General features: G+C 40.6%; 1 protein-coding gene across 4 annotated transcripts in view; it reads left to right on the top strand.

The window, feature by feature from the left end:
• The window catches only part of LOC105103464 (C-C chemokine receptor type 3), a 31,024-nt gene extending 11,279 nt beyond the window's left edge, over positions 1-19,745 (top strand). Inside the window, exons 1-2 of one of the 4 annotated variants that reach the window (XM_010997060.3) lie at positions 6,759-6,903; positions 18,296-19,745. In XM_010997060.3, coding sequence (XP_010995362.2) covers positions 18,310-19,374 — 1,065 coding nt within the window. In that variant the 5' untranslated portion in view covers positions 6,759-6,903; positions 18,296-18,309 and the 3' untranslated portion in view covers positions 19,375-19,745. Of the gene's footprint in view, positions 1-6,758; positions 6,904-10,977; positions 11,114-17,275; positions 17,609-18,295 lie in introns of those variants that run through there. The other 3 variants (XM_064496619.1, XM_064496617.1, XM_064496618.1) reach the window with 3 other exon arrangements.
• Positions 19,746-27,139: the final 7,394 nt, after the last annotated feature.

Genomic DNA, 27,139 nt, shown 5'->3' with positions numbered 1-27,139 from the left:
CACATTTTAAAATTTACTCAGGATTTTCATTGTTCAAAACAGAGGTTTGACACATTTAAAAAGTACCCAGATTAGAAATATCAGAAAAGGAAAGTTAAAAAAAAATCCCTTTTAAAATGACATCAAAAAGCAAAACAAAACAAAACACACAAACCCAAAACAAAAAACTTAAGAATAAACCTAACCAAGGAGTGAAAGATTTATATGCTGAAAACTATAAAACATTGGTAAAGGAAATTAAAGATGATTTAAAGAAATGGGAAGGTATCCCATGCTCTTGGATTGGAAGAATTAATATTGTTAAAATTCCCATACTACCCAAAGCAATCTACATATTTAACGTGATCCCTATCAAATTACCAAGAACATTTTTCACAGGACTAGAACAAATAACCCTAAAATTTACAATGAATCACAGAAGACTCAGAACCCGATCCTGAGGAAAAAGAACAAAGCTGGAGACATAACCCTCCTAGACTTCAGACAATACTATAAAGCTACGGTAATCAAAACAGCATGGTATTGGTTACCATCTGGATCAGACATACGAATCAATGGAACAGGATACAGATCCCAGAAATAAACCCACAGACCTATGGTCAATTAATCTTCAACAAAGGAGGCAAGAACATATAGTGGAGAAAAGACAATCTCTTTGGCAAGTGGTGTTGGGAAATTTGGACAGCCACACGTAAATCAATGAAGTTAGAACACGCTCCCTCACACTATACACAAAAATAAACTCAAAACAGCTTAAAGACTGTAACATAAGACAGGACACCACAAATCTCCTAGAAGAGAACATAGGCAAAACATTCTCTAACATAAACCATAGCAGTGTTTTCCTAGGTCAGGCTACCGAGGCAATAGAAATAAAAGGAAAAATAAGCAAATGGGATCTAATTAAACTTATAATCTTTTTTTTTTTTGCTTATTCATATTATTCTATAGTTCTTTTTTTAATTTTTAAAACATTTTTTATTGAGTTATAGTCATTTTACAATGTCATGTCAAATTCCAGTGTAGAGCACAATTTTTCAGTTACACATGAACATACATATATTCATTGTCACATTTGTTTTTTGCTGTGAGCTACCACAAGATCGTGTATATATTTCCCTGTGCTATACAGTATAATCTTGTTTATCTATTCTACATTTTGAAATCCCAGTCTGTCCCTTCCTACCCCCCTCCCCCCCTTGGCAACCACAAGTTTGTATTGTATGTCTATGAGTCTGTTTCTGTTTTGTATTTGTGTTTTTGTTGTTGTTGTTTTTTTTTAGATTCCACATATGAGCGATCTCATATGGTATTTTTCTTCCTCTTTAATTAAACTTATAATCTTTTGCACAGCAAAGGAAACCATGAAAAAACCAAAAAGACAACCTATGGATTGGGAGAAAATATTTGCAAGTGATGTGACTGACAAGGGTTTAATTTCCAGAATATACAAACAGCTCATACAACTCAATAACAAAAAACCCCAAAAAACCCAATCAAAAAATGGGCAGAAGACCTAAACAGTTCTCTAATGAAGACACATAGGTAAACAGGCAGATGAAAAGATGTCCAATATCACTAATTATTAGAGAAATGCGAATCAAAACCACAATGAGGTATCACCTCACAACAGTCAGAATGGCCATCATTAAAAAGTCCACAAATGAAAAACCTGGCTAAAGTGTGGAGAAAAGGGAACCCTCCTACACTGTTGGTGGGAATGTACATCGGTGTAGCCACTATGTAGAACAGTATGGAGATTACTCAAAAAACAAAAATAGACTTACCATATGATCCAGCAATCCCACTGCAGGGCATATATCTGGAGGAAACTCTAATTCAAAAAGATACATGCAGTCCTGTGTTCATAGCAGCACTATTTACAATAGCCAAAACATAGAGCAACCTACATGTCCATCAACAGATGATTGGATAAAGAAGTTGTGAGATATAGATAATAGATAGATAGATAGATAGACAGACAGACAGACAGACAGATAATGGAATACTACTCAGCCATAAAAAGAATGAAATAATGCCATTTGCAGCAACATGGATGGACCTAGAGATTATTATACTAAGTGAAGTAAGTCGGAGAAAGACAAACATCTTATATCACTTACAGGTGGAATCTAAAAAAAATGACACAAATCAGCTTATTTACAAAACACAAAGAGACTCACAAACATAGAAAACAAACTTCTGGTTACCAGGGGGAAAGGAGTAGGGAAGGATAAATTAGGAGTTTGGGATCTGCAGATACAAACTACAATATATAAAAATAGATAAACAACAAGGTCCTACTGTATAGCACAGGGAACTATATTCAATATCTTGCAGTAACCTATAATGAAGAAGAAAATGAAAAGGAATATATAATTATATATTATATATATAATATATATATAAAATATATATATATAAAGCTGAATCACTATGCTGTAAACCAGAAACTAACACAACTTTGGAAATCAACTATACTTCAATTAAAAATTTTTTTTAATATAAATAAGTACCCAGATTAATCTTGGAGGTGGGATGCAAAACAATACCCCATAGAAAAACCATCCACTCCTCTCCACCTGGAGTTACACTTCTAGGGGTCCTTCTAGCCACTGGGGTTTACAGAAGCCTCCAAAACACCGTATTACTTAACTGTGAACAAAGCAGAAATTAAATTCTCTCATTTGGTAGACACATTTCTGGCTGCCATTTGGAAAAAGGGAAGAGATTAGTTTAAAAATCTATTATCTCTCCATCCCTCATATCTACTGTTCTTCTTGTCTATGTATCTATTCTCTCTTTCTCTCCTCTCTTACATTTCCAAGGGTCCATCTTGTAGTTTGAGATACTGTGGAAGAAAGGGTCACTTATTCTACTGATCCCTCATATCTACTGTTCTTCTTGTCTATGTATCTATTCTCTCTTTCTCTCCTCTCTTACATTTCCAAGGGTCCATCTTGTAGTTTGAGATACTGTGGAAGAAAGGGTCACTTATTCTACTGGACAGATATTATGCAAATCTTCCCTGTTTACGCAGAGTTGCACTGTATTTGCACTTGATTACGATAAGAGGTACTTCCCATACCTCGGGGAGAAAACTGTATTTTCTGCATCACTTCTAAAATCATTATTCACTTTTTTCTTCATCATTGTATTTATTTACTAATTTTGATACTAGATTTTTTTTATATTGACATAAAAGAATAAAAAAAGCAAAATGAAACATACAGAGTAGTTAGATCAACAACAGCAACAACACAGTTTCTCATAGAAATGGCCTAAAGGGACCTGGGGTCTATTTTGAAGCTAGTTTGAATATGCAGGTTGTGTTAGTCCAGAACTCTGAAAAGCAGACACCCAGCAGGTTTTACAACTTTATTAGAGGAGGCACCTGTGAAGGAAAATACGAGAGCATGTCAGGCCCCAGGTGAAGTAGGGAGCGAGGGAAGGATGGCGGAAGACTCCAGCCTGTTGTGCAGACTAAGGGGAGTTTGGCATGGCCAGTGGGGAACCTTGAGCTAAAGCCGCCCATCAGAGGAGGCCATGTCTCCCAGGAATGGACCTGCTGCAGATTCCGGGCCTGGCTGGGGCAGGGGCAGTGCCGGCCGTGGGAGGCATGGCCTCTGGGCAAGCAGAGCTTCGGTTTCAAAGCCCAGCAGCGGGCGCGGTTGACCACACACCCTGCAGTTGGAGGTGTGCCAGGTGCATGCTCACGGCCATCCTCTGGGTGGTTTGCTGCATACTCGGTTTAATTTGAGATTTGAGTTGGAGGCCAGTGCCGCAGCTGGACTCTGCTTTTCTGTTTAAATCTTGGATGCACTACCTCTCCAAATAATACAGCTTCCACATGATCATTCTGATCTGTCTTATAGTGAGAGTCTGTGACGGGGGAGATTTCTTTTTGTAAAGGCTTGCGTCTGTTGATTTGGAAGCTTTACAGAAGGGCAATGTGCTGTCCATGGAGGGAATTCAGAAATACACGTGACCACCAAGTGCCAGAAGCAGGCCCCGCTAACTGCGTGATCCCTTCCATTAACTCCACTGAGAAGATGTTAGTAAGAGGAGGTAAATGGCTGAAGTCCACTTTTCTGCTGCAGGACCCTGCACCCAGGAGCTGGTGACTTAAGACGGGGGTAATTAAAAGAAGCCGCATACTTCTCCCTGCCGCTCTAGCAAACACTTCCTTTCACATTTTGAGGTCATAATTGACCTAAGCTCTCCCACAAGATATTTCTGGCCCTTTCATAGCTTCTCAGTATTCCTTTGTTTGTTTGTTTCCTTCTCAGATGCTCCTACATTCCTAAGTTGTCTTCTATTTGGTTTGTTGTTGTCACTGTTTTGGATGTTTCTCCTCCAAAATGTTTTTGCTTTAGTTTGTGTGCATTGAGAATCTGGAAGATCAGAGATATTAGTGTTTTGTGTCAAGTTTTTCCATGTGCCTTGGTAATCTGTGAGCTGAGTGCCTTGAATAGCCTGAAAGAAGCACCAAAATCTCCTATCCATCCTAGGAAGAGCCAGACAGAACGAGCTACTCTGAACCTTGGGGAAACCACTTTGGGTTCTGCCTTTATGTTCTGCCATCTTCATCTTCAGCTGAAGGACAGTAGACACCTGTCCTTCAGACGGCAGTACAGCCTAGGACAAATGAGTACCAATGGACAGTCTAAACCCTGGGGTGGATCCCAGCTCTGCCCTTCACTTTCTCCATGGCATTTGCCAATCTCAGTTTTTTCATCTACAAAGTAGGGTAACAACAGCATCCCTTCCAACCTCGAGGGGCTGCTATGGAGACCCCTGTCAAAATGAGAGGATGAGTCAGAAGGCAGTTGGCAACTGTACTGTGCTGTGCCCACATGCTGACAAACCATCAGACCCACCCAGAGTTCACCTACCAAATCCTAGCCTTGAGGGATGTAATAGGTGTTAACTGAAAAAAAATTTTTTTCTACTAACTACTATATATAAAATAGACAAACAGCAAGTTTCTTCTGTATAGCACAGAGAACCTTATTCAATATCTTGCAGTAACTTATAATGAAAAAGAATATGAAAATGAATATATATATGACTGAAACATTATGCTGTACACCAGAAATTGACACAACACTGTAAACTGACTGTATTTTAATAAAAAAATTTTTTTTCTGTTAAAAATAGGTTTGAGGGCTATCTGCCATTGGATCAGCCCACCTCCCATTCTTGGAGGTGTACTTTCCCTTTGCTAAATAAAACCTTTAAAATCTTTCACTACAAAAAAAAAATAGGTTTGAGGAATACTAGGTTAGCCAAATTTAAACCAGTTCCTCACTGCAGGGTTTCTCAGAGACTTATGTCCTGAGACTTAATGTCCCATGAATCTCCATAAGTGTTTTCCACACAGTGTCTCAGAGGATCTGCTTTCTGTGGAAACCTGTGGGGTTCCACATGACACCCTCTATTAGAAATGCCATATTACATCACATGACAATCCTTGAGTGGAGGATGTAGGTATCAGATGTGGTACCAGCTCTGATGTTGATGCTTGGATCATAAGAGACACGAAAGACAGACTGGTTCACTGAACCAATGGAAAGTTAATAAGGAGCTACAACCTGAAAGATTGACGGCTCTTAATACAAAAAGAACCCCCCCCCCCAAAAAAAAATCAAGAGAAATCCTTGACATGCGTGAAGAATCTGACATGGGCTCCTCAGTCACATTTCTAACAAGAATCATAATGTGATTGTGATTCTTGGGAAAGCACTGGCCCATGGGAAAGGGCAACTCTGTAATAACAGAAAACAACTGAAGACGTCTCTTTTTCAGACCAGAGGCTTCCAGTTCTAACTCTTTTCTGACAGGGGTTCTGCTGGACACCTGAGGCTGAATGCTGCCTGTCAAGATCCCTTAAACTGGGGCCCCCAGAATGCCCATGAGCCCTCCTAGCAGTCTTTGTCTTTTCTTCCCTATCTTTTCTTTATCATTTGGACCATAGAACACAGTCCTGCATACACAGCAGATGTCTGATAAACATGGTGAATTTCATCATCTTGTCCACGTAGACAGTGTATCATAGATCTCACCATCCATGGTCAGAGCTCTTCCCATAAATACTGGGTGAGCACCTGCTCTGTGCCTGGCACCACCCTAGGTCTCGTGGACATGTCAGCACATGGAGCAGGCACATGTCTCTGCCCTGTGAGGCTTATGTCACAGTGGTGTTCTACCCACCCCTTACGTTTGCATAACCTTGGATAGTCCACAGAGACTTTTTACAAATTTATCTTAGTTGGTTCCATGGCAACCCTATGATGTAGTTATTATTATTCTCAATTGACAGATGAGAAAGTTGAAGTCCAGCAAGATTAAATGATTAACCCAAGGTCATGCAGCTGAGGGTCTGCCAACTGAAACTCAAACTCAAGTCCTCTTTGGCTGTCTAAAACTGTGCTACGACTCACGTCATCTATGTCTCCCATTGAATTCTGCAGAATAATTAGGTGATCCCCTAGTCTTCATTCTTTCTTCAAAAGGAAATCCCGATTTCACTTTCTTATCCTGCCTCCTCATAGGTCAAAGCCATGCTTATTCAAGAATTATCCCCTTTCCAAAATAAAAAAGCAATATCAAGGGAGGGCAGAACCTCCAAAATAGCTGTTGACCATCAGCAATGCTCATCTAAAGAATTACTCAACTGAGTTCACTGTGTGTCATCTCAATCATAGAAAAGAAGAACTGCACCAAACTCGATATATTTCTGAAAACTTGCAAAACCTGAGAAGCTAAGCCTGTTTAAAACAGGAAGCTGTGTTGCTTCCTACCTTACTAATGTCTCTGGTGGTATCAGATGGTATCTCCATTTCGTGTGTGATGAGACCTAAGCTATTACTGGACGCACAAAGGACTTTGCTAAATTAGCAGGTACCACTGTCTTCTTTTTATTCTCATTTGGGCAAGAGCTTATTAAATGCAATAGAAGTTGTTTGTTTAGGAGAGGTTTCCAGGTAGACCGTCAGGTTTCTAGGAAAAAGGAGATGGAGTGAGGGGTCTAGATAGGTGGGAGCCATACCTCCCCAGAGTGCTCGTGCATGGAGGAGGCAGAGGAGAGGGAGGTCCACTGCAATGCAGGAGGTGGTATGGGGCCAAAGTGGGAGAGTAGATTGTGAAATATATCCATTGTCTTCTTGCTTTCTCCCATTTTGCCTTTCTTTCTCTCACCTGTACCATGATATATCTGTCTCTTCCACTCATTCAAACTTGGCCTTTTATACTTCTTCAGTTAACATGCCCATGACTGTATCCATGTTGCCTTCCCTGTGCTTTCATAAATTCTCAACTATTTAGAGTATGACCACTCTAAAATGGTTATACTTAGTAGTTTTCTGTTGTTGATATTGACTTGTAAGAAATATTCAGTGAAAATCTAATTGACATATATGTGTGTGTACATACATTTATATATTATATTTGTATATATACATATATTTTTCAATTTTTCATTGAAAATCCACTTTAAGTTAGGCTATTAGATGAATCAGTTGATCGGTTGATTTGATATCCTTTTGTCTGGATCTACAAGGTTGACTCTTTGCCTTTCCTGGCCCTAGATTAGAAGGTAGGGATAGAAAGCCTACCTAATTTTCTGGGAAATCTCACAATGTTGGGAATGAAAGTTAACTGTTGTTTAACAAGTGTTTCAAGGGTAGGCGGTGAGAGTATGAGGTCTTTGGTATATGAAGTGATAGTAGTTGGAGAGTATTTGCAGCTCATTTCAGAAGGTGCTGATGATTATCTTGAACTATGCAGGCTATTATTTCTCCTAAGGGAAGAATTGCATGACTCAATAAGAAAAAAGCAGATAAACCCAGCAGAATAAAATGAGTAAACAGAAACAGATAATTCACAGAAAAAGAAATATGAATGACTAATAATTACAACTAAAAGAAAAAACCTCAGCAATTAGATAAATGTTATAATACATCCTCTTGCCTGTAAAACTGGACAAGTAATTTTTTCCTTTTAGATCTTCCTATTGATTCCTGTGAGACTGGCACCATCACCTACTAATATATACATTGTTACACACTTTCTGGAAGCAATTTGGCAAAATGCATCAAGAGCCTTAGAAATATGACTACAGGTAGAAATTGTGCTTTGAGAAATCTACTTTAAAGAAATAATAAAAATACAAAGATGTTTATTGCAGCATTATTTGTAAAAGTGCAAATTGGGAACAACTTAATCACACAACAATGTGACAATGATTAAACAACCATGAATATCTATACAATATGTTGCAGTTGTTACGAATTATACTTTCAAATAATTTTCAACCACACGGAACTAGGTGAAGGACATAAAATTTAAAATATCAATACCAAAGGGCATGCAAAAGTGTTATCAATTGTAACAAACATGGCAGCCATTCTCTCTCCATGTTATAAGTGGGGATGGAAGTAACAGGGGCCAGGAACCATGTTATTTTGACTGCATAGACATAATTTCCCTATAAAACATTTCTTCATAATCATCTCTTTCAACTAAGTAACATATCAGCCTGTATACAAACACTAAAAATTAGCCACATTTGAAACACTTGCTTATTGGAATATAAAGAGTAAGTCTAATCTTCGAACAAGGAAGTTAGTAAAAAATATCCTGTCATTTGGCAGGTGATGAAACCAAGTCACTTAACCACACTACAAGAATGGGGTATAACCTTTGCTCTAGTAACTAATAATAATGATTGGCAGCTGTGGAAGTCCATGTGCTGCCCTAAAATATAAAGGCTGGGAGATGTCTGCAGCTGGGAATAAGACTGCATTTATTCATGATTTCAACCTTAAGAGGTTCTTGTGTATTTCCAGGGAGGGAATTTACTGGCTCACAAGGCAGCCCATTCTGTTCCTGCACATCCTGGTTCTTAGCAAGCTCTTCCCCAAGTGCGACTTAATGTACTTTCCTCCAATATCATCAAATTTCATTTCCTCTTCTACATGAAGTTATCACATCATAGACTTTTCTATCTCAAAGGGACCTAAAACATAGCCTAATCCAACCCTTTAATAAAAAAAGATTAGAAAACTTGGTCCAGATCAAAGATGTACAAATAATAGGAGGAAAAAATAAGAAGAAAAGAAATAAAAATGAACCTGAAGACATTTGTTTTTCACACAGAACATTCCAAGTTCTGCTAACTATGGCTGATGTTTCCGGATGTTTATCATCCTAGCCTGTCTTGTGCTCCAGGTTGATACTAACCCTCTTAAAATGTGGTACCTGGGATAGAACCTAATATTTCAAATGTATAGTCTGAAAAGTGAAAAGCAGGGTAAAATTCGGTTCTATCCTTCTATCCATTTAAAAAGCATTTATTAAGCAGCTATTACTTGTCAGGCATTATACTGGGCACTAGTCCTGCACCATTCAATATGTGGGATACTTGTCACATGTGGTTATTCCAATTTAAGTTAATTAAATTCAAATAAAATGAAAAGCTCAGTTCCTCAATAGCAGTAGCCACGTTTTAAGTCCTCAGCAGCTATGTGTCTAGTAGGTGCTATGTATCTACTAGGCACAGAACATTTCCATCATTGCAGAAAATTTCTATTGGATAATGCTGTACCAGATAATTATTTTTTTCTGACTATCCCAGGTTCTCTGTGGAAAGATGTGAAAGGGGAGGGGGCCCTGGCTGTATAGGTGGGAAGCAACTTGAGTAGCTATACGGCTAATTAGTTGGATGAATAAATGAAGAAACATCTGGGTAGAGAGGTAGATGGAGAATCAGACGAGTAGATTTTCTATGTTCTGGATCACCTATTAATATAGACTAGGGCTGAATTAGCTCTTGGGGTCAGCTTCTAAAAAGCTTGAAATTGAAGATATTCTTAGATCAACCCTTACATTTCCTCTTTCCTTCACACCTAAGCTTAGGGAGGTTGGAGGTCTGTAACTCAGAGATAGCAAACAGATTTTAAAAATTTAGGAGGGATTTCATGTCACCTAGTCCAAGAGTTGTCAACCTAGGCTGTACATGGGAATTGCCAGGGGAGCTTTAAGAATCACTGAGGCCCTGGTTCTACCCCCAGAGATTCTGATTTAACTTTTCAAGGGTATAACTTGACATTAGGATTTCAAAAGCTCCCCATTGATTCCCATGTGCAGCCAGGGCCAAGAACCACTGCTCTCATCAACCTTCCTCCCACTGTGGAAATCTTTTCCTACAATGTCCCTGATAGCCAGCTACCCAGCCTCTTCTTGAATTTCTCTAGTCACAGCTTGCTCAGGCTTCACAAGGACTCATTTTATTTTGGACAGTCTGGCTCAAACTCTTCTGTTGTGGCTGAATTTGCCTCTTGGAACTACCTCCCGTTGGTTCTAGTGGGAGCCGCTGGGGGCCACACATGATTTCAATTCTCATCTACACACCAGTATCTTGCTCTCTTCTCCTTTTCTAAGTGTCATTTCTGCAGGGTAGATACCTCTGGCTCCTTCAGCTCATCTTTATTGGGTAGGGTTTCCTCTCCACTACATCTGAGTTGGGCAAAGTTTGCATTAAATGTCTTGCCTAGGACCTGGCCTAGTGCTCTGGATATAATCTCAGACCATTTTAAAACCCCATCACATGCTAATCTGAAATTCTAGGTGACTGTAAAGTTAGCATGTGACGGGTTTTTTTTTTTTTTAAAAACTTCCTGCATGTAAACAGATTAAATTAGTAGCATAGCAGTGTATGCAGTTATGGGAAATAATCATTTCACAGCATCCTAAAGCAGTCAAAACTAAGTGCCCAGTATCTGTGGTAGGTCGTATCATTGTTTCTAAACACTTACTCCCTTCCACCCCATAAAGGAGTACACCCTTCCTTGCCCTGACTATGCTGGGCTTCCCATGTACCTTATTTAACCAATGGACTGTTAGTGGGTATGATGTACATCATGTCTAAGTACAAGCTTTAAATGTGCTTGCATGGCTTAGTTCAACCTCCTGTTCCTTCAGCCTAGGTCCCAGAATGAGAAAATATGGGGAGTAGATCCCAGTGTACTCACAGCTGGGAGTGGAGGCCAGGAGAGACCAGCAGAATTTGAGCTGACCCATAGCCCTCATGTAATGTGAACAAGAATTAAAGGTTTGTGGATGAAAATACAAAAGACAAACAAACAAAACCCCCCAAATTAAGTGCCCAGCAGAACATCCATCTTCCTTCCTTCCTTCCTTCCTTTCTTGCTTTCTTGCTTTCTCTTTCATTCTCTCTCTCTCTCTCTCTCTTTTTCTCTCTCTCTTTCTATCTACCACCCACCTGTCATCTTTGTGATAATCTAACCTTGATGATTCTTCATTGGAATATCAGTAAGAAAATGGATTAATACAATTGTGGGTTCCCATTAGGTTATTCAACCAAACTCATTTGTAGAAATTCAAACTTCTCATTTACTGTAACTAAATATTTTAATGAAAGCTAAAAAGGCTTGTTAAAGCATTACTGGATACCAATCACCGTAGGTTTTCTATAACCTTGAGTAATGGGCTACAGACTGGTTATTTGTGGAAAGTCAAGAATTTCTCTTTAGGTGGAGGAGATACTCCTTCCTCTAAAGTCATAGTATACTATCTTGGACAAGATCTAAGAAATTCTGGACAGGCCTGAAAACTTGAAAAGTAGAGAAGGTCAGTGTGTGGAGGAGGGGGAGAACTAACATGCATCTGCCTGGCTCTGTGCCCAGATGTTCTCGCATGTGTTGCTCCACAGAATCCTCACTTTACTCTCCTCACAACACTTTCTTTGCTTCTCTTCTGAGACACAAGAGATTCTGGGTTTTCTCCTACCTCACTGTCCACTCTTTCTCATTCTCTCTTGCTGTGTCCTCCTCATTTCTGTGACCTCTGATTTTTGGCATGTCTGAGGATGCTGTCCTTTACTGTCTACACTTACCTCTCTGGTGCTCTTCTCCAGTATCATGACTTTAAACACATCTATGTGATGACAATTGCCAACTTTACATTTTCAGCCAAGAGTTCTCCCCTGGAGCCATATGTCCAACTGCCTACTGGACATCTCCTCTTGGATGGCACACAGTCATCTCAAACCTGACTGTCCCAAACCAGGCTTGTTTTTCCCCGGCCTTCATCTCAGCTGGTGGCAACTCCATCCTTCCAGGTGTTCAGGGCAAAACTCTTAGAGTCACCCTTTCTCACTTACTCGTATTCTATCTGTCAACAAATCCTGTGGCTAACTTCTGCATTTATACAGAATCCATCCACTTCTTTCCCCTTCTACCCCTGCTCTCATGTTCAATCTAGTGTCACATCTTGCCTGGATTATCATAACAGCCTCCTTACCAGTCCCTTGTTTCTAACTTTGCTTCCATGGTCTATTCTCTACGTGGCAGCCAGAATAATCCTTACAAAATATAAGTTGGATGTCACACCTTTAATGGAAACTCGCCAATGGTCCCCATTGAACCCCTGCCCACCCAACCCTACCCATGTCTCTCTGATGCCCTCTCCTAATATTCACCCCTCACTCCTCTTCTGGCCACACTTGTGCTCTTGTTCTACACAGAACATGTCTAGGCCCTCTTCCATCTCCAGATATTTGTACTTGCTGTTCTACCTAGAACTCTCAGCCTCCAGACACCTGTTCAATTCCTTCCCTCACCTCCTTCAAGTCTTTTCTCAAATGTCACCCCATGAGCTCCTTAATGACCTCCTCTAATTTAAAACTGCACCTCTCCAACCACATCCTACTGTCGAGGATCAGCTCTCTTCATCATAGGCATGACAGTTTTCCACTTTAGCAAAGTTTTAGAATGAAATGAGTTTCAAATTAATAGTATCTTTTTTTTTACCCATCTGACAAGAGCTCGTTGACATTTACTTCTAAAAACATTCAGACAACTCTGAGAAATATTGAGAACAATTAGCGCAGAGCAAGGACAGAGCATCTATGGCTTTGGCCACCACAGATGGATCACATGCATTATCATTCTTGGAAGTCATGACCTCCACGTATGGTAGACATCCACAGAAAGGACAACCATTTAGAGAGAAATAAACTAGAAATGCACTTCAAGCCATATATCAAGCTAAATTAAAATATATTAGCGATTTGTATGTATAAACATGGAACCATAAAGATATATATATATATATATATATATATATATATATATATATATACACACACACACACAAACACACTTATGTAATCTTGGGGTGTAGAGGTCCTTTCTAAATGGAAACCTAAGGCAATAACAGTGTAGACCTTGAAGTCAAAGGACACAGAGTCCCAGCTCTGCTGTGCATCGACAGAATAGTTACTAAGCCCTGCCAAGCCTCTGCTCACCTATAAAATGGGGATGTAAAATCCTACCCTGCCATGAGGACAAGCAAGCCTATATAAAGTGCCTGGCGTAAGAAAGGTAGTTATTACTGACTCTTATCACACATTGGTTATGTGTAAAGAATCTAAACTTCCTGAACTCAGAGACCATCTTCCTCTCAGTACTTTTTCCCTTCCCAGGTGATTGTTGACAATAAGGGAAAAAACACATCATACGAAGCAAGCTTCTGACCATATCATGCATTATTTGATCCATGCTGGAAAATGAGAATTTCTTCCATTTAAAGGCATCGTGCAGGGTGGGGCTCAGGACAAAGGAGCTGGTTTGATTTGGGGCATTTTTGGAGTTTAACAAGACTGTTTGAGTGGATTCTCATTAGGAGGGACTCTGGCTTGCATTTGGATGCAGGGAAATAGCCTCCAGTTCTTCAAAGACAAGAGAGTTTGAATTACTGTAAACCCCAGGGTTGCCCTTCTGATGTTCACTCTGGGATATCTAAGCACAGCGTCCAGACACAGAGGCTGAACGGCTGCTCTAGCAAGAGAAGAGCAGGGTCCTGTGGATATCCTCCAACTTCAGAATTTGCCCAAAGCTATAAGAGTTACGGAGTGAGAAGAAGAAAAATTGTGGGCATGAGAGTATCACACACTGAATAATCTGGAGGCATCCTGGCAGCCCACATGTCCACATGAAGGTAACCACAGTGGTAATATGAAGGGCCTTCTCAGTCTTCCCGTGGAGGCCAGCTGAGCCCCAGCCAACGCAAGTCTCAGGACCTTAAGAAAAGCCTTCTCTCCCCTGTTTGGGTGGTTGTTTGTCAGCTCCACCCAAGATCAAAGGGGAGAACGAAGCTACTATGATCTCTAAATTTCAAAACAAAATTCAAATTCTTTACCTAGCGTGGCCGCCTCTTCAAGTTTCTTAAATCTCAGTTTGTGGTTTCAGGTTCTGATGAGTATACCCTTCATCTTGTTATTTGCCTAGGTTTTCAACCCAGTTAGCTTTAGAAAACATGTCTGCCAACTCTTCCAGAAATCCCTGCTTAAAAACACTTGTTCTCTATTATAGTTTAATCAATAATGGAATATAGAAAAATTAAAAATTTTACAGCTTTAAAAATTATAATCTACTTCCCTCCCACAGCTATTTTCATTATTTGCCTTTTGCCTTTTATATGTGCATATAATTTCATGTTGTTGCGATTTTCATTTACACACTTTATATTCTTGTCATTTTTCATAAACATTTGTCTGTGATTCAACCTCGTCTCCAAAACTAGTTTTAACAACTGCATGATAACCTATTGTGTAAATTGACTACAATTTAATTCAAAATATCCTTCATGTGTTAAACATTTAGACTGTTCGCATTTCTTGTTTTTCTATTTTGAAAATAATGCCACAGTGAACATCTTTGTGCACCTTATATATTGGTTTTGTCGACTTTTCCCCCTCAGGGGTAAATTCTCAGGAGCAGAACTACTGGATCAAAGCCATGTGTATCTTGATGGTTCTCGTTATATGTGAAATTTATTGAATCAAGTTACATTGCATCAGCAATGAATAAGTGCTCCAGATTCACTGCAAACTCACCAGCACTAAGTGTCATCATTAAATTTTATTTGATAATTAAAATGCCATTTCAAACTTAAATACATTTTCTAAAGAAGGGTCTCCAATTCTAGATGTTTCTTTTCAATTAAACTTTGCAGCATTTATTAATATTTACACTGGTGAATGTAAAACTATACTTGTTAACATAGAGAGGTATCTATGACCTTATACCATCTACCACAGTAAAAATGGAGGCTGCATAAATATTTAGTTGGACCTGGCCAGAACAAGAATGGCAAGGAGAGGACTTCTCTCCTTCTGACTCCAAGAATTGTGAGAAAAGAGACAATAGTCATGGAAGGAAGCGGTCACACCTGTGTGTCCCTGTCTCTCCCATCCAGGCTTTCACCAGAGTTGGTGGGTATTTAGGGCTATTTGAAAAATTGGGGGGATCCCCCAAGAGGATGTCTCTCTGCAAGGCACCTACTTACCCACATGGGGTAGCTAGTGCAGTTAAGTTGGTGGCCAGGCAGAAAAACAATCTAGTTTGCAGTCTTCTGTGTCCCTTGGTTGTAGTACATGGACATGGAGTCGAGCAGCATGTCTGCCTGGGCACCTAGCAGTTCAGGAGAAAGAACACAGCCTGGGCCAGGAACCTGAGGGAGATGTGGTTCTCCATTCTAGCGATAGCAAAGGTAACACTCCATCACTGAGAGAGGTCACTATGCCTGGGGAGGACAGAGAATGAATGGATCCTGAGGCCATTAGCTACAAACCTTTGCAGCAGATGCTAGCACAAGGCTCAGAGTTGGGACTAGGTTGATGCTGCTCAGCAGATACCGGCCACTTAAATCAAGAACCAGCAGGAGACCAGAACATCCCCTCCCTACTCTGTCCGTGTATCGAGTCATGCTGGCCTCTCCCCCATATCTATACACCATCTTAGACAGGACAAATGAGAGAAGACAAGGAACTGAAATTATAAGCTGGAAACAGGATGAGTAAAACCTAAAGTCATCATTCAAATGAATGGATAGATCAGGCTAAATTTAAACCACTTGGGACTAAAATTTATGAAAACATTTCCTACCACCCAGCAGGTGGGAAGCTAGTAACAGATGACCAAATAGTTTTGGAAACTAAAGAAACTTCATTTACATTGCAGGGCTGAGTTGTACTGTGAGCAATTTTAGTGAACCAACTAAAGGAGTATGATCTCATTTTTTTGTAGAACTTAGTATCCATGTATGCATATCTGCATAGAGAAATGTTAATGGTGGTAAACTCTTCATGGTGAGATTTGGGGTAGTTTTTACTTTTTTTTTTTTTTTTTTGCTTTGCTTTATTGCTGATGTTGTTTATTTGTTTACTATTACCATATCGTTTTTCCAAAGTGCAAGGACTGCGATTAGGACAGCAGACAGCTGAGAACCGTTACAGTCTTCAGATCTCTGACTCTATGTAACTAATAATCAAGGGCTTGGCTTCTGACTCTACAGAACCTGCTTGCTTCCTTGTGCTTTGCAGTCTAGGGCCCCCAAAGCTTCTACAATTTTATCATACTGATCATGTTGGTTTTATGGAAGTGATGCATGAATTAAAGACATGAGCCTCAAGTTAACACAACTTTAGTGAATTTTTTTTTAAAAGTTTGACTTGTTTTTGGATCAGTCTGGGATAAAAGGAAAGAAAATACAAATAATTAATGGTGAGTACAGGCATTTCTGCTCTCTGGAGCAAGCAGATCTATTCCTCTCTTGCTTAAGACATTAAGGTTTAGAGACACACTCTTGTGTTTGTAAATGCATAACAGAGAAAACGATGGTTATTTTTTCTCAGTGGCTGTGGATTATGCCATTAGGAATAAGAATTCTGATAAGATCATACAAATCAGTTGTTCTTCAATTCTCTTTTTCATCTCAAAAGCCTGAAATGTGTCACTGGTCAGTGGATGATATATCAGGACAGAGTTATGAAAACAGATCAAGTTCTACCCAAGAGCCCCTACATTTTCCTAAGTTCATATGAAATGGCTTCTGATCGCTTTTCTTTCACTGCTGCTTCCTACCAATTTCACAGGTTTTTTTTTTTTTAAAGTTTACAATGTGATCTCATGGAGACACTCTCATTTGATCCTCACCACAACCTTGGGTGGTAGCAGATCCTTATTTTGGAGATGAGTAAATGAGGCTCAGAGTTAAGGGCTTGTCTACGTCCCATAGCTGGCAAGCAGAATGGCCAAGACCTGCTCCTGTGTCTCCCCTCTCTATTGTCACTTTCACTGAACAAAACCCTGACATGTGCTGACCTTTGGGGTCCCAGTATTCTCTTGAGAAGCAAAGACAATTCCTTGCCGCTGGCTCAAAGTACTGCATTTATAAGACTTAACTGGAGAGATGCCTACTGACATATACTCATGTCCTCACACCTGTACCTTGCTCATAGGAAGGAGCAAGTCAGCAGGACTCCTTCCAAGGGAGCAGTGCAAAGATTAACTGCCCTTCATGGGACTCCTTCCTTGTTTGATTTTCCTTCTTTCTCCAGCCAAGTCTGTAATCTTAAGAGAAGTAGGCACTGGCCCTAGGGATCCTGGTCTGAGAAATATCAACTCTAATAAGAAATCTCACTGGCCTACACCTCCTGCTTAGCCCATTTCTGAAGAAGTTCTAAAGGGTTTGCTGTTGGCACATGACTGGCTTATCTCAGCATTATCAGGAACAAGAAAAGGTAATGCTGTTTAACATTGTTATAATAGTTAATAAAAATTACAATAGCTAAGTCTTCAAAAGTTAAAGATCACTGCACTTGAACCTAGCAATGAGAAAACTGGGCATAGATATTGAAGAACTAGCCCAAACTTTCGTAATTACTTGTTAGAGGATTTTAGGCAAATTATTAAATGTCTCTAAGGTTCAATTTCCCCATTAGCTATGATGAACAGCACATTGTTATGGAGCCATGGAGAGGGGTAGTTATTTGTAATAACAATCACTTACTATTATTATAAGCACTTGGTTTTTAAATAAGTAAGATTATTTTGAAAATCATATATAAACTGTAAAACATAAAATACAAAATGCCTTAAAAGATACAGTAATAATAATTATAATATGTTATCATTATCTGACCTGTGTTTTCCTGTTTTGTACATCTTCAAATGCTTTCAGAACAACATCCCCACTCTCCACCACCATCCACAACATCTCTATTTCTTTTCTCATCATGGATCATGCTGACTTTCAAAACATGACATCTCCCCCATGGCACCTCTGATATCCTTTTGAAAATACATGCTGAGGAAGGTATAGGCTGTTCATCCCATGTAGTTTTATCAAGTAAATGAACAAATCAACTGGTGAGGTTCACCAGGGGTGATCATGACTAATCGTGGGCTGCTCTGTTCTTCCATCACAGGGACGACAAGGGACATGGAGGCCTCAGTCAATGGGACAGAGGCTGTGGAGACCACACCCTACGACTATGAGGAGGCAATGCCATGCGAAAAAGTCGATGTCAAGGAGCTGGGTGCCCAGTTCCTGCCCTTGCTGTACTCCTTGGTGTTCGGGGTTGGCCTGCTGGGCAACGTGGTGGTGCTGATGATCCTTACAAAATACAAGAGGCTCCACATCATGACCAACATCTACCTGCTCAACCTGGCCGTTTCTGACCTGCTTGTCCTGCTCACGCTGCCGTTCTGGATTCACTACATTGGGTGGAAAGAGTGGGCTTTTGGCCGCTGCATGTGTAAGCTGCTCTCTGGGCTTTATCACATGGGCTTGTACAGTGAGATCTTCTTCATCATCCTGCTCACCATAGACCGGTATCTGGCCATCGTCCACGCTGTGTTTGCCCTGCGAGCCCGGACGGTCACTTTTGGTATCGTCACCAGTGCCTTCACCTGGGGACTGGCAGGGCTAGCAGCCATCCCTGACTTTATCTTCCATGAGTCCCAGGAGGAGTTTGGCAAGTCTGTCTGTAATCCTCTTTACCCACAGGGTAGAGAAGATGCCTGGAAGAGTTTCCAAGCTCTGAGGATGAATATCTTGGGTCTCGCTCTGCCTCTGCTTGTTATGGCTGTCTGCTACTCAGGAATCATTAAAACGCTGCTGAGATGCCCCAGTAAAAAAAAATATAAGGCCATCCGGCTCATTTTTGTCATCATGGTGGTCTTCTTCATTTTCTGGACACCCTACAACCTGGTTCTCCTTCTCTCTGCTTTTCAAATGAACTTTGAGACCGACTGTGAGCAGAGCAGACAGCTGGATCTGGCCATGCTGGTGACGGAGGTGATTGCCCACTCGCACTGCTGTGTCAACCCTGTGATTTACGCCTTCGTCGGTGAGAGGTTCCAGAAGCACCTCCGCCACTTTTTCCACAGGCACGTGGCCATCTACTTGGGCAAATACATCCCATTCCTTCCTGCCGAAAAACTGGAAAGAACCAGCTCTGTATCCCCATCAACAGGGGAGCAGGAACTCTCTGCTGTATTTTAGGTCAGATGCAGAACATTGCCTAAAGAAGATGCACAGGGCAGATGAAGCAAATGTATAGACCTCTACACCAGTCCTTTGAACTTCCAGGGCAACAATGAAGCTCTTGAAGATGTTAAAATATATACACAACGATGGTGGAATATCTATGCACCCCAAAGTCATTACCAAAGGTCAACTTATCATCAACCCTGAAAAGCATAGCTTTGCTTGATTCTCTGAAGAGTTACATACATGTAATGCACTTGAATGTTAGATAGTTACTATATGCAGCTATAAACAGGTAACACTTTTTATATTTTAAAACTTAACTTCAGCCAGTGATTCACATAAATGAAACTTACTTCACAAAGTACAATAAATCAGTTACATTACTTCTTAATGTGCCGAACTCTTTCCTTGCTTGATGAAAAGTGTTTTTTTTTTAATTTGTGCATATGTACTCTCAAGCACCACTATGGCATGCCACACTTGTTCTGAATATTCTTAATAGTGAACTGATTTCCTATTTGCACCAAATGACCACATTTCCCAGGAGCGACTCAACTGAAGAACAGTTTGGTATAGAGAATAAAGGCCCTGCTCATAGAAACTTCTCAGAGCCCTGAATTGTTCAGATATTGTCCTCTTACACGCCAGTCTCACTGATTGATCATCATTATCCAACAACTGTTGTGTTAGGTGATACAGACAGGATGCACAAACATTACCTTAGGTTAACTGAAGATGCAAAAATGTGTAAGACAAACAATCTTTGCATCCATGAAACCTTCCCTGTGGTAGAGGATATAAGACAGACACAAATAATTCCAGTGCAAAGAGGAACACACTTGATGCTGTGCCTGGGCCAGGAAGAAAGAGCTGGGATCTCAGGGAGGAAGACTTCATGGAGGAAGTGGCTTTTGAGTAGGTCTCTGAAGGAGGGGCAGGATGTGAAAAGGGAGAAGATTTGTGGGAAGGCACCCTAAGTCAATGGAATGCCCAATACAAAGGTGAGAGGGGAGGGCAGGAACATGTGTGGGTGTCAGGGTGGGTGGGAAGGTTGGAATGGGCCATGAATTTCAGGCAAAGTATCTCAGGCTTTATTGGGGAGGCAAGGAGAGCTATTGTTTAGAGCAGGGGAGTAAAGCAATCAACATGGTGAGCTAGGAAGATAAAATCTGGAAACACATAGAGGACGGAGTAGAGGCTCAGAACCATGCAGGGAAGTAAGTTAGGAGACAACATACGTGTGGAGGCTAGGAAAGATCAACGGCTGATAAGAAAGGTGACAAGAGCACCCAGAGAAGAATTTGGCTGAGACAGTGTGAAGGAAGAGTTAAAGCACCAGAAGGAATATATGGTTGATTGAAAAACACAAAGAGCAAAACAGAGTGTATATTTAAAAAAACAAGAGGACACACACACACACACATTTTGCATTGTGCTTAGACGCACTGATCAGCTTCTTAAAGGATACAAAAGAAAGCAGTAACAGTGGTCGTCTTTAGGGAGGGATATGCATAATGAATAGGAAAAGGGGGGACCTTTCTCTGAATACCCTTTTGTGCCCTTTGGATTCTGAAATGTGGGAACACAGTTTTCAAAAAATTAAACAAAATTTGAGAATATATATATAATTTTTGATCTTGCTGAAGTTTTAGGAGCTAGATGCTCAAAGTCTACAAAATAGATTGTTAAACAAAAAAAAAAAAAAAAAAAGAAAGAGGGCTGGGGCATGGTGGACAATTCCACAGCATCACCTCCCATTGCCCATGAGACCAAGTGCATTTTCAATTGTTCACTAAGGTATACTCAAGTTTCATGTGTTCATTCACTCATCTGGTTACATCATTCATTCATTCAGTAAACATCTGATGAGCACCTGCCATGTTCTCAGCTAAGTCCCTCAGGGAGCTCACTGTCAAATTGAATTGGACAGTGTTCTTGTTCTACATTGCCCTAGTTCAAAATCAAATCATGTCTTAAAAAGGAAATTGCCAGTGCCTAAATTCAACCCAAATGAGAGAAACTTCCACTTTAAGATAGAAAATATTCAAATGCCAAAACATTCCACTTCCTAATCAAATGCTTGGAGAAGGGATGTGCATGCTCTTGGCCATCCACCCCATCCAATCTTGACCGCTGGTGAATGACCTTGACTTTTCTTACCTTCACTCGTGTCTGAAAGGTCTTACCTCAACCCAACCCTACGTGGGCAGCACAGGATGTGAACTGTGGAACATTAAATCATGCAACATGGATCTCAATTTGGCTAGGAAACTTTGAAGTTACTTTTTCTCTTTCTTGTGGTTCAGCCAAAATGTAAATAAAACAATCAATTAAAAACTATACATCACTGGTTCTCTCTTGCAATATGAAGTAGTATCTGCCCTTAGGTAACCACAAGTGCAGGATACAGGTACTTGTTCATACACCCCTGATCCCTGAAAGCTTTTAGGAGCCCTGTGACCCACATAAAATTGCACGTAACAAAATCACAGATTCTGTATGCTCCATTGTGTTCACTTGTCCCATGCTGTCTGATGGAACCATACACAATGATAGAAAAGGTCTACATCTGCACTGTCCAATATAATCACTAACCATATGCAACTATCGAGCACCTGAAATGTGGCTAGTGAGGCTGAGGAACTGAATTTTTCGTTTTCATCCAGTTTCAATTGAAACCGCCAACATGTGGCTAGTGGCTCTTGTATGCGGTTAGTGGTGCAGCACTAGCCCCTTCAAACTTGCCTCTTTATGTCTTTTCTACCTATGTGTCAAGCTTTCTGTAGTCAGCAAACACATCTTGAACACTGTGTGACAGGCTGGGGAAAATGCCAGTGATGCAAAGATGAAGTAAGATTCATTTCTAGAAAACTCACCATTCGGTGGAAGAGATCCATCTGACTCAAACGACTATAATGAAATGTGATAGGTGCCCAAAGGCCCCTGAGGCAGAAAGTGGAATGGAGACATTAAAGAAAAGTACACAGAGAAAGTGACATTCTGCTTAGGTTGGGTTCCCCCCAAAGCAGTTCCTGAGAAAGAAGCAGAGATCAAAGAGTTTACCTGGAAAGTGCAGAAAACTCCAAGAGTTAGTAGGGAAGTACATGGAAGAGAAAGATATCAACAAAGGTACATTATGAAGTACTTTCCACTGGGGAGTGACTGGAGCTCAAGACCACTAGAAAACTGGGGAGCAGTGTAACTCACAATTCTCAGTTATTTCATTTGAGGAGGAAGGGAGTTGGGGTATTAACACTCTACTCACATCGGTCACTGGCTGATGACTGCCCCTGGGAGGGGTGTGTTAATTTTCCAGCAATTCCAGCCTCTCTGGCTCTGGAGAGGCCCTCCCAGCTATGGGGAAAGCTCCAGGCAATACTGGATGTTGGAAGCTAGCTGGGCATGCTCAGTTAAGGCTTGAGGGATAAAGCATTTGCTAGATCTTTGAACAGGTTTGGGAACAACTTCTTCATGAAGCAAAGAGTGTAAATGAGAGCAGTGTCCAAGCAGGTAGGTCAATGTGCTGGCAGCCACAGTGGCACAAAAGTGCACGACAAAGAGCCTGCTGTGGTGAAGACTAAAGTGACCTTGACAATGGCAGGCGACCTTGAACACACCTTAGTGATGATTTCCCTGCTGCTCCTCCTTTTTGTTGAGCATCATATTTTACTGGTTTAAAAAAGATGATCTTTTTCCAGCTTGAGTTTCTGAGGTTTTCTTCAAATTCCAGAGCTAAATTCTAAAGTCTTCCCATTTCCTGAACAAAGCAGGTTTCTGTCCTTCGTAGCCTATAGGCTTTCCATCACTGGGGTTTTCTTCCCTTTCTGCCCAGGTAAATCCCCAGTATAGTTAAGGTCACCCCCCAGTATAGTTAAGGTCACCATTTCTTTCTCTGTTCACTGATCTAATCCAGGAGTCAGTGAACTGTGACCCATTGCCTGCTCTGTCAATAGTCTCACTGGAAGATAGCCATGCTCGTTTGTTTACGAATTGTCTGTGGCTGCTTTTGTGTTACCACAACAGAGTTGAGTAATTGTGACAGAGACCGTACAGCCCACAAATCCTAAAATATTTACTTTCTTGTCTTTACATAAGAAGTTTCCAGACCCCTGATAATCCACACCCCACAGGATCTGGGCCTCTGATATCCATAGTCATGAGGGAAGGAGACCAAATTTGGGGTGGGGGTACTCAGAATGTGAGTTCTGAAGACAAGCTGCTTAAATCCCCAGGTTAGTTCTACCTTGACCCTGAATGCAGGTCAAAACAAACAAAATAAGGTTAGAGTGTGTAGTAGTCAAGTGCTGCTGACTAATGCAAATGCTAACAGTCTGTACCAAGACAGCACATTGGAAGTTTTCATTGGGGCAGCAGGACATCACCAATGCTGTATTCCAAAGCAGACTATATGCAGAATTGATAAAGGAATTGTAAAACATGTTTTACAACCCTCAAGACCCCTCACCTGTACTAGGGACAAAAATATTGGATTGATGGAAGGAACTCTACTTCAAAAAGACACCTGCACCCCAATGTCCATAGCAGCACTATTTACAGTAGCCAAGACACAGAAATAGACTAAATGTCCATCAACAGATGACTGGGTAAAGAAGATGTGGTACATTTATACAATGGAATACTATTCAGCCATAAAAATGACAACATAATGCCATTTGCAGCAACATGGATGTCCCTGGAGAATGTCATTCTAAGTGAAGTAAGCCAGAAAGAGAAAGAAAAATACCATATGAGATTGCTCATATGTGGAATCCAAAAAAAAAAAAAAAACAGAACATAAATACAAAACAGAAACAGACTCATTGACATAGAATACAAACTGTGGCTGCCAATGGGGAGGGGGTGGGAGGGGATAGACTGGGAGTTCAAAATTTGTAGATACTGACAGGCATATGTAGAATAGATAAACAAGATTATACTGTATAGCACAGGGAAATATATACAAGATCTTGTGGTACCTCACAGCAAAAAAAATGTGACAATGAATATATGTATGTTCATGTATAACTGAAAAATTGTGCTCTACACTGGAATTTGACACAACATTGTAAAATGACTATAACTCAATAAAAAAAGTGTTAAAAATATTGAATTGATGAAAATCAGGGAGATACTTGAAAAGGAGTTCTTTGTTGAGGGCTGCTGGTTCCACCTCTACACCAGGGATGGGAAGGAAGGAGGGCATGGTGGGTGCTGCTTCTTACCTCAAGTCTGGTAAAAGTGATGCAAATAGGACAACCAGAGAGCGTGACACAAGTCACTGCAGTTAAATATCTGACTGTAACCCAGGAAATCAGGACACAAGAGACAGGCCAGCCAGCTGCTTGGGGCGTGGGGGTTAGTGGTGGTGGCAGGAGATGGGGAGTAGAGAAAAACTGCCACTACTTTGAAATGTATATATACTTTCAGGGTTGATTTTGGCAAAGAATGTGAGATTCCTTTCCATAGACCAGATGAGAGGGAGCTGACTAGAGTATTTCTAATCTTGCCCAAGAAAACTGCCTGGATGAAGCTTGTCTATAGGAGGAGAAAAATGTGTGTGCAACTGACTGCCGAAACAACAGGGGATAATAGGAAGTTGTCAGGGAAAATGCATTTTTTTAAAAATCACAGGAGTTTTATTGAATATTCCCAGGGATATCTCCAATGACTCTACCAAAGTAGTCCATGAGAGAAAGAATCAACTTTTAAATACCTGCCAGCCCCAGGGGTGGGGCTAGGGGTGAAGTCATCATCTTATGACAGGGCCAGTCAAGCAAAAACTATGCTTAGTGCTTAGCAAGCAGGGGAAGGAGGAGAAATGCTGGGGAAGGAGAGAGATAAGTAGAGTGGTGCCTCCACTTCTCTCTCCTGCACATGTCATCCCCCAGCTGGGGGATGGGGAGAAGATTTAAATGTCAAATCACGTTGAATTTTGATATTCATATGGGGATCAACCTTTCAATTTCTGAATTGAAACTCTCTCTTTTCATGACTTCAAATAATCACGGGACTTTTTTGTACCTAAGCGTGATGACAAGAGTCATGGGACTGCCCCACTTTTCATTGGGGCTAGAAGAACTTCAGCATCTAATTCAATTTAAAGGGACATGAGACACAAAAGAAAAGATTCTTTATGTTTATATCTCATATGTCCTGTTGGTTCAACATACTGGTGGCAAAATCAAAGCCCCCAAATTTCAGCTCTTGAGGTCTACAGACTGTAGGGCTTACATGAATTTGCAGGACTGTCCTGCAGGACTTAAGTGGATGTTAGAGCCCCAGATCCTGGCTGAGGAATAAAGCAGAAGGGATAAAAGCAATGATGTTAAATATACATATAGCTGTAGGTATATATATGGATATGAATATGGGCTTGAATACGGAAATACTAATGCCTTTAAAATTCCAAACACCTAGATTTTGCTTATTTTCAAAGTTAACCTTTCCTGACTAAGCAAGAGGCTAGTCTACTGGCCACTGCCCGATGCCATCAGAAGAATGGCTGCCTCTTGCAATCTAGACTTTCCAAACTGAGAAAAGCCTCTCAATTTTCAGATAGGACAAGATTCTTCCTGGCTTACTTTGTGGTCCTTACAAATTGGCCCCAACCCTCAGATCATCCTCCTCACTTGCTAACACCTACTTCAGTCACATCTGCAGTGGGAAATGTGAACACTAGGGGGCCTTCACCAATGCCAGAGCCGCAGCTAGCCCTGTGCAGTCACTCAAGAAAGCAGTGAAGGAGAAAATATGCCCATGTGCTAGGTGGAAGGTGAGGTTTTGATGATGTTACAGAAAGAAACTCAGGAATGCCTGTATTTGATCTTGTCCAACTGAGCTGCAAAACTCTAGGGGATGCCATTTATATCCCTAAGAATTGTACAATGCGGTGGCCACAGGAGGGAAGAACAGAGGATAGGAAGCATGGTTTCACTTTGTTACTACTTGGGCTCATTCCTAGTTCCCTGGTGTAGGGCTTTGGTGAAGCTTGTTATAGTTCAAGGCCTATTAAATTCTACTATCTTCTCTTAAGCCAAAATTCAATACCCTCCCCCTTAGAGGTAGAGTACATGCTTAGTAGTAGAGTACATGCTTAGCATGTAGGACATCCTGGGTTCAATCGCTAGTATCTTCACTAAAAATAATAAATTAATTAAATAAACCCAGTTACCCTCCCAGAATAAAAATAAATGAAATAAAATTAAAACAAAAACAAAAACAAAATTCAAATCTATTCCTGAGGGCCTCACCCATGCCTGAAGCAATGGGTAGGCTGAAAGCATGTGTGACCAGAAAAGAAAAGCAAGACAGCAGGACCTGCCCCTGTGGGGCACACCTTGATTCAACATACTGATGCTTGCAGGGTAGAAACAGATCAGACTTACTAAGGCACGTGTGGGATCTTTTTAACACACAAAGGACCTGACTGCTAGTAAGTGTGGCCCAATCCCTATTCTGAAATGTGAAAATCAGAACAGCAACATCTCTGAAACAAGACAAGTGAGAATGGGCAGAGGGTCAGATGTTCTGCTCATCTTACTGTTTTTCAATCAAGATGCTGTTCATCAGTCAAAATCCAACTGGTCATATTTACTGAACATCTATAATTTTTTTCTTTATGAGGGGAGGTAAAGGGAATGGTAAAAGAAAAACATGGTTGCTGGTCTCAAGAAGATAATAATTTACCAAATTAAAATATGTGTGGAATATTCTGTTGCGCACCACGCCATCCTGCCCCGGATCCAGTCACTGCCATTCTCTGTGCCTGAGAAGCTGC

Source organism: Camelus dromedarius, chromosome 17 (genome assembly GCF_036321535.1).
Source record: "Camelus dromedarius isolate mCamDro1 chromosome 17, mCamDro1.pat, whole genome shotgun sequence".
In the NCBI taxonomy this organism is placed as follows: Eukaryota; Metazoa; Chordata; class Mammalia; order Artiodactyla; family Camelidae; genus Camelus; species Camelus dromedarius.
Note: the sequence above shows the minus strand (reverse complement) of the source record. Positions and strands in the feature narration are given on the sequence as shown.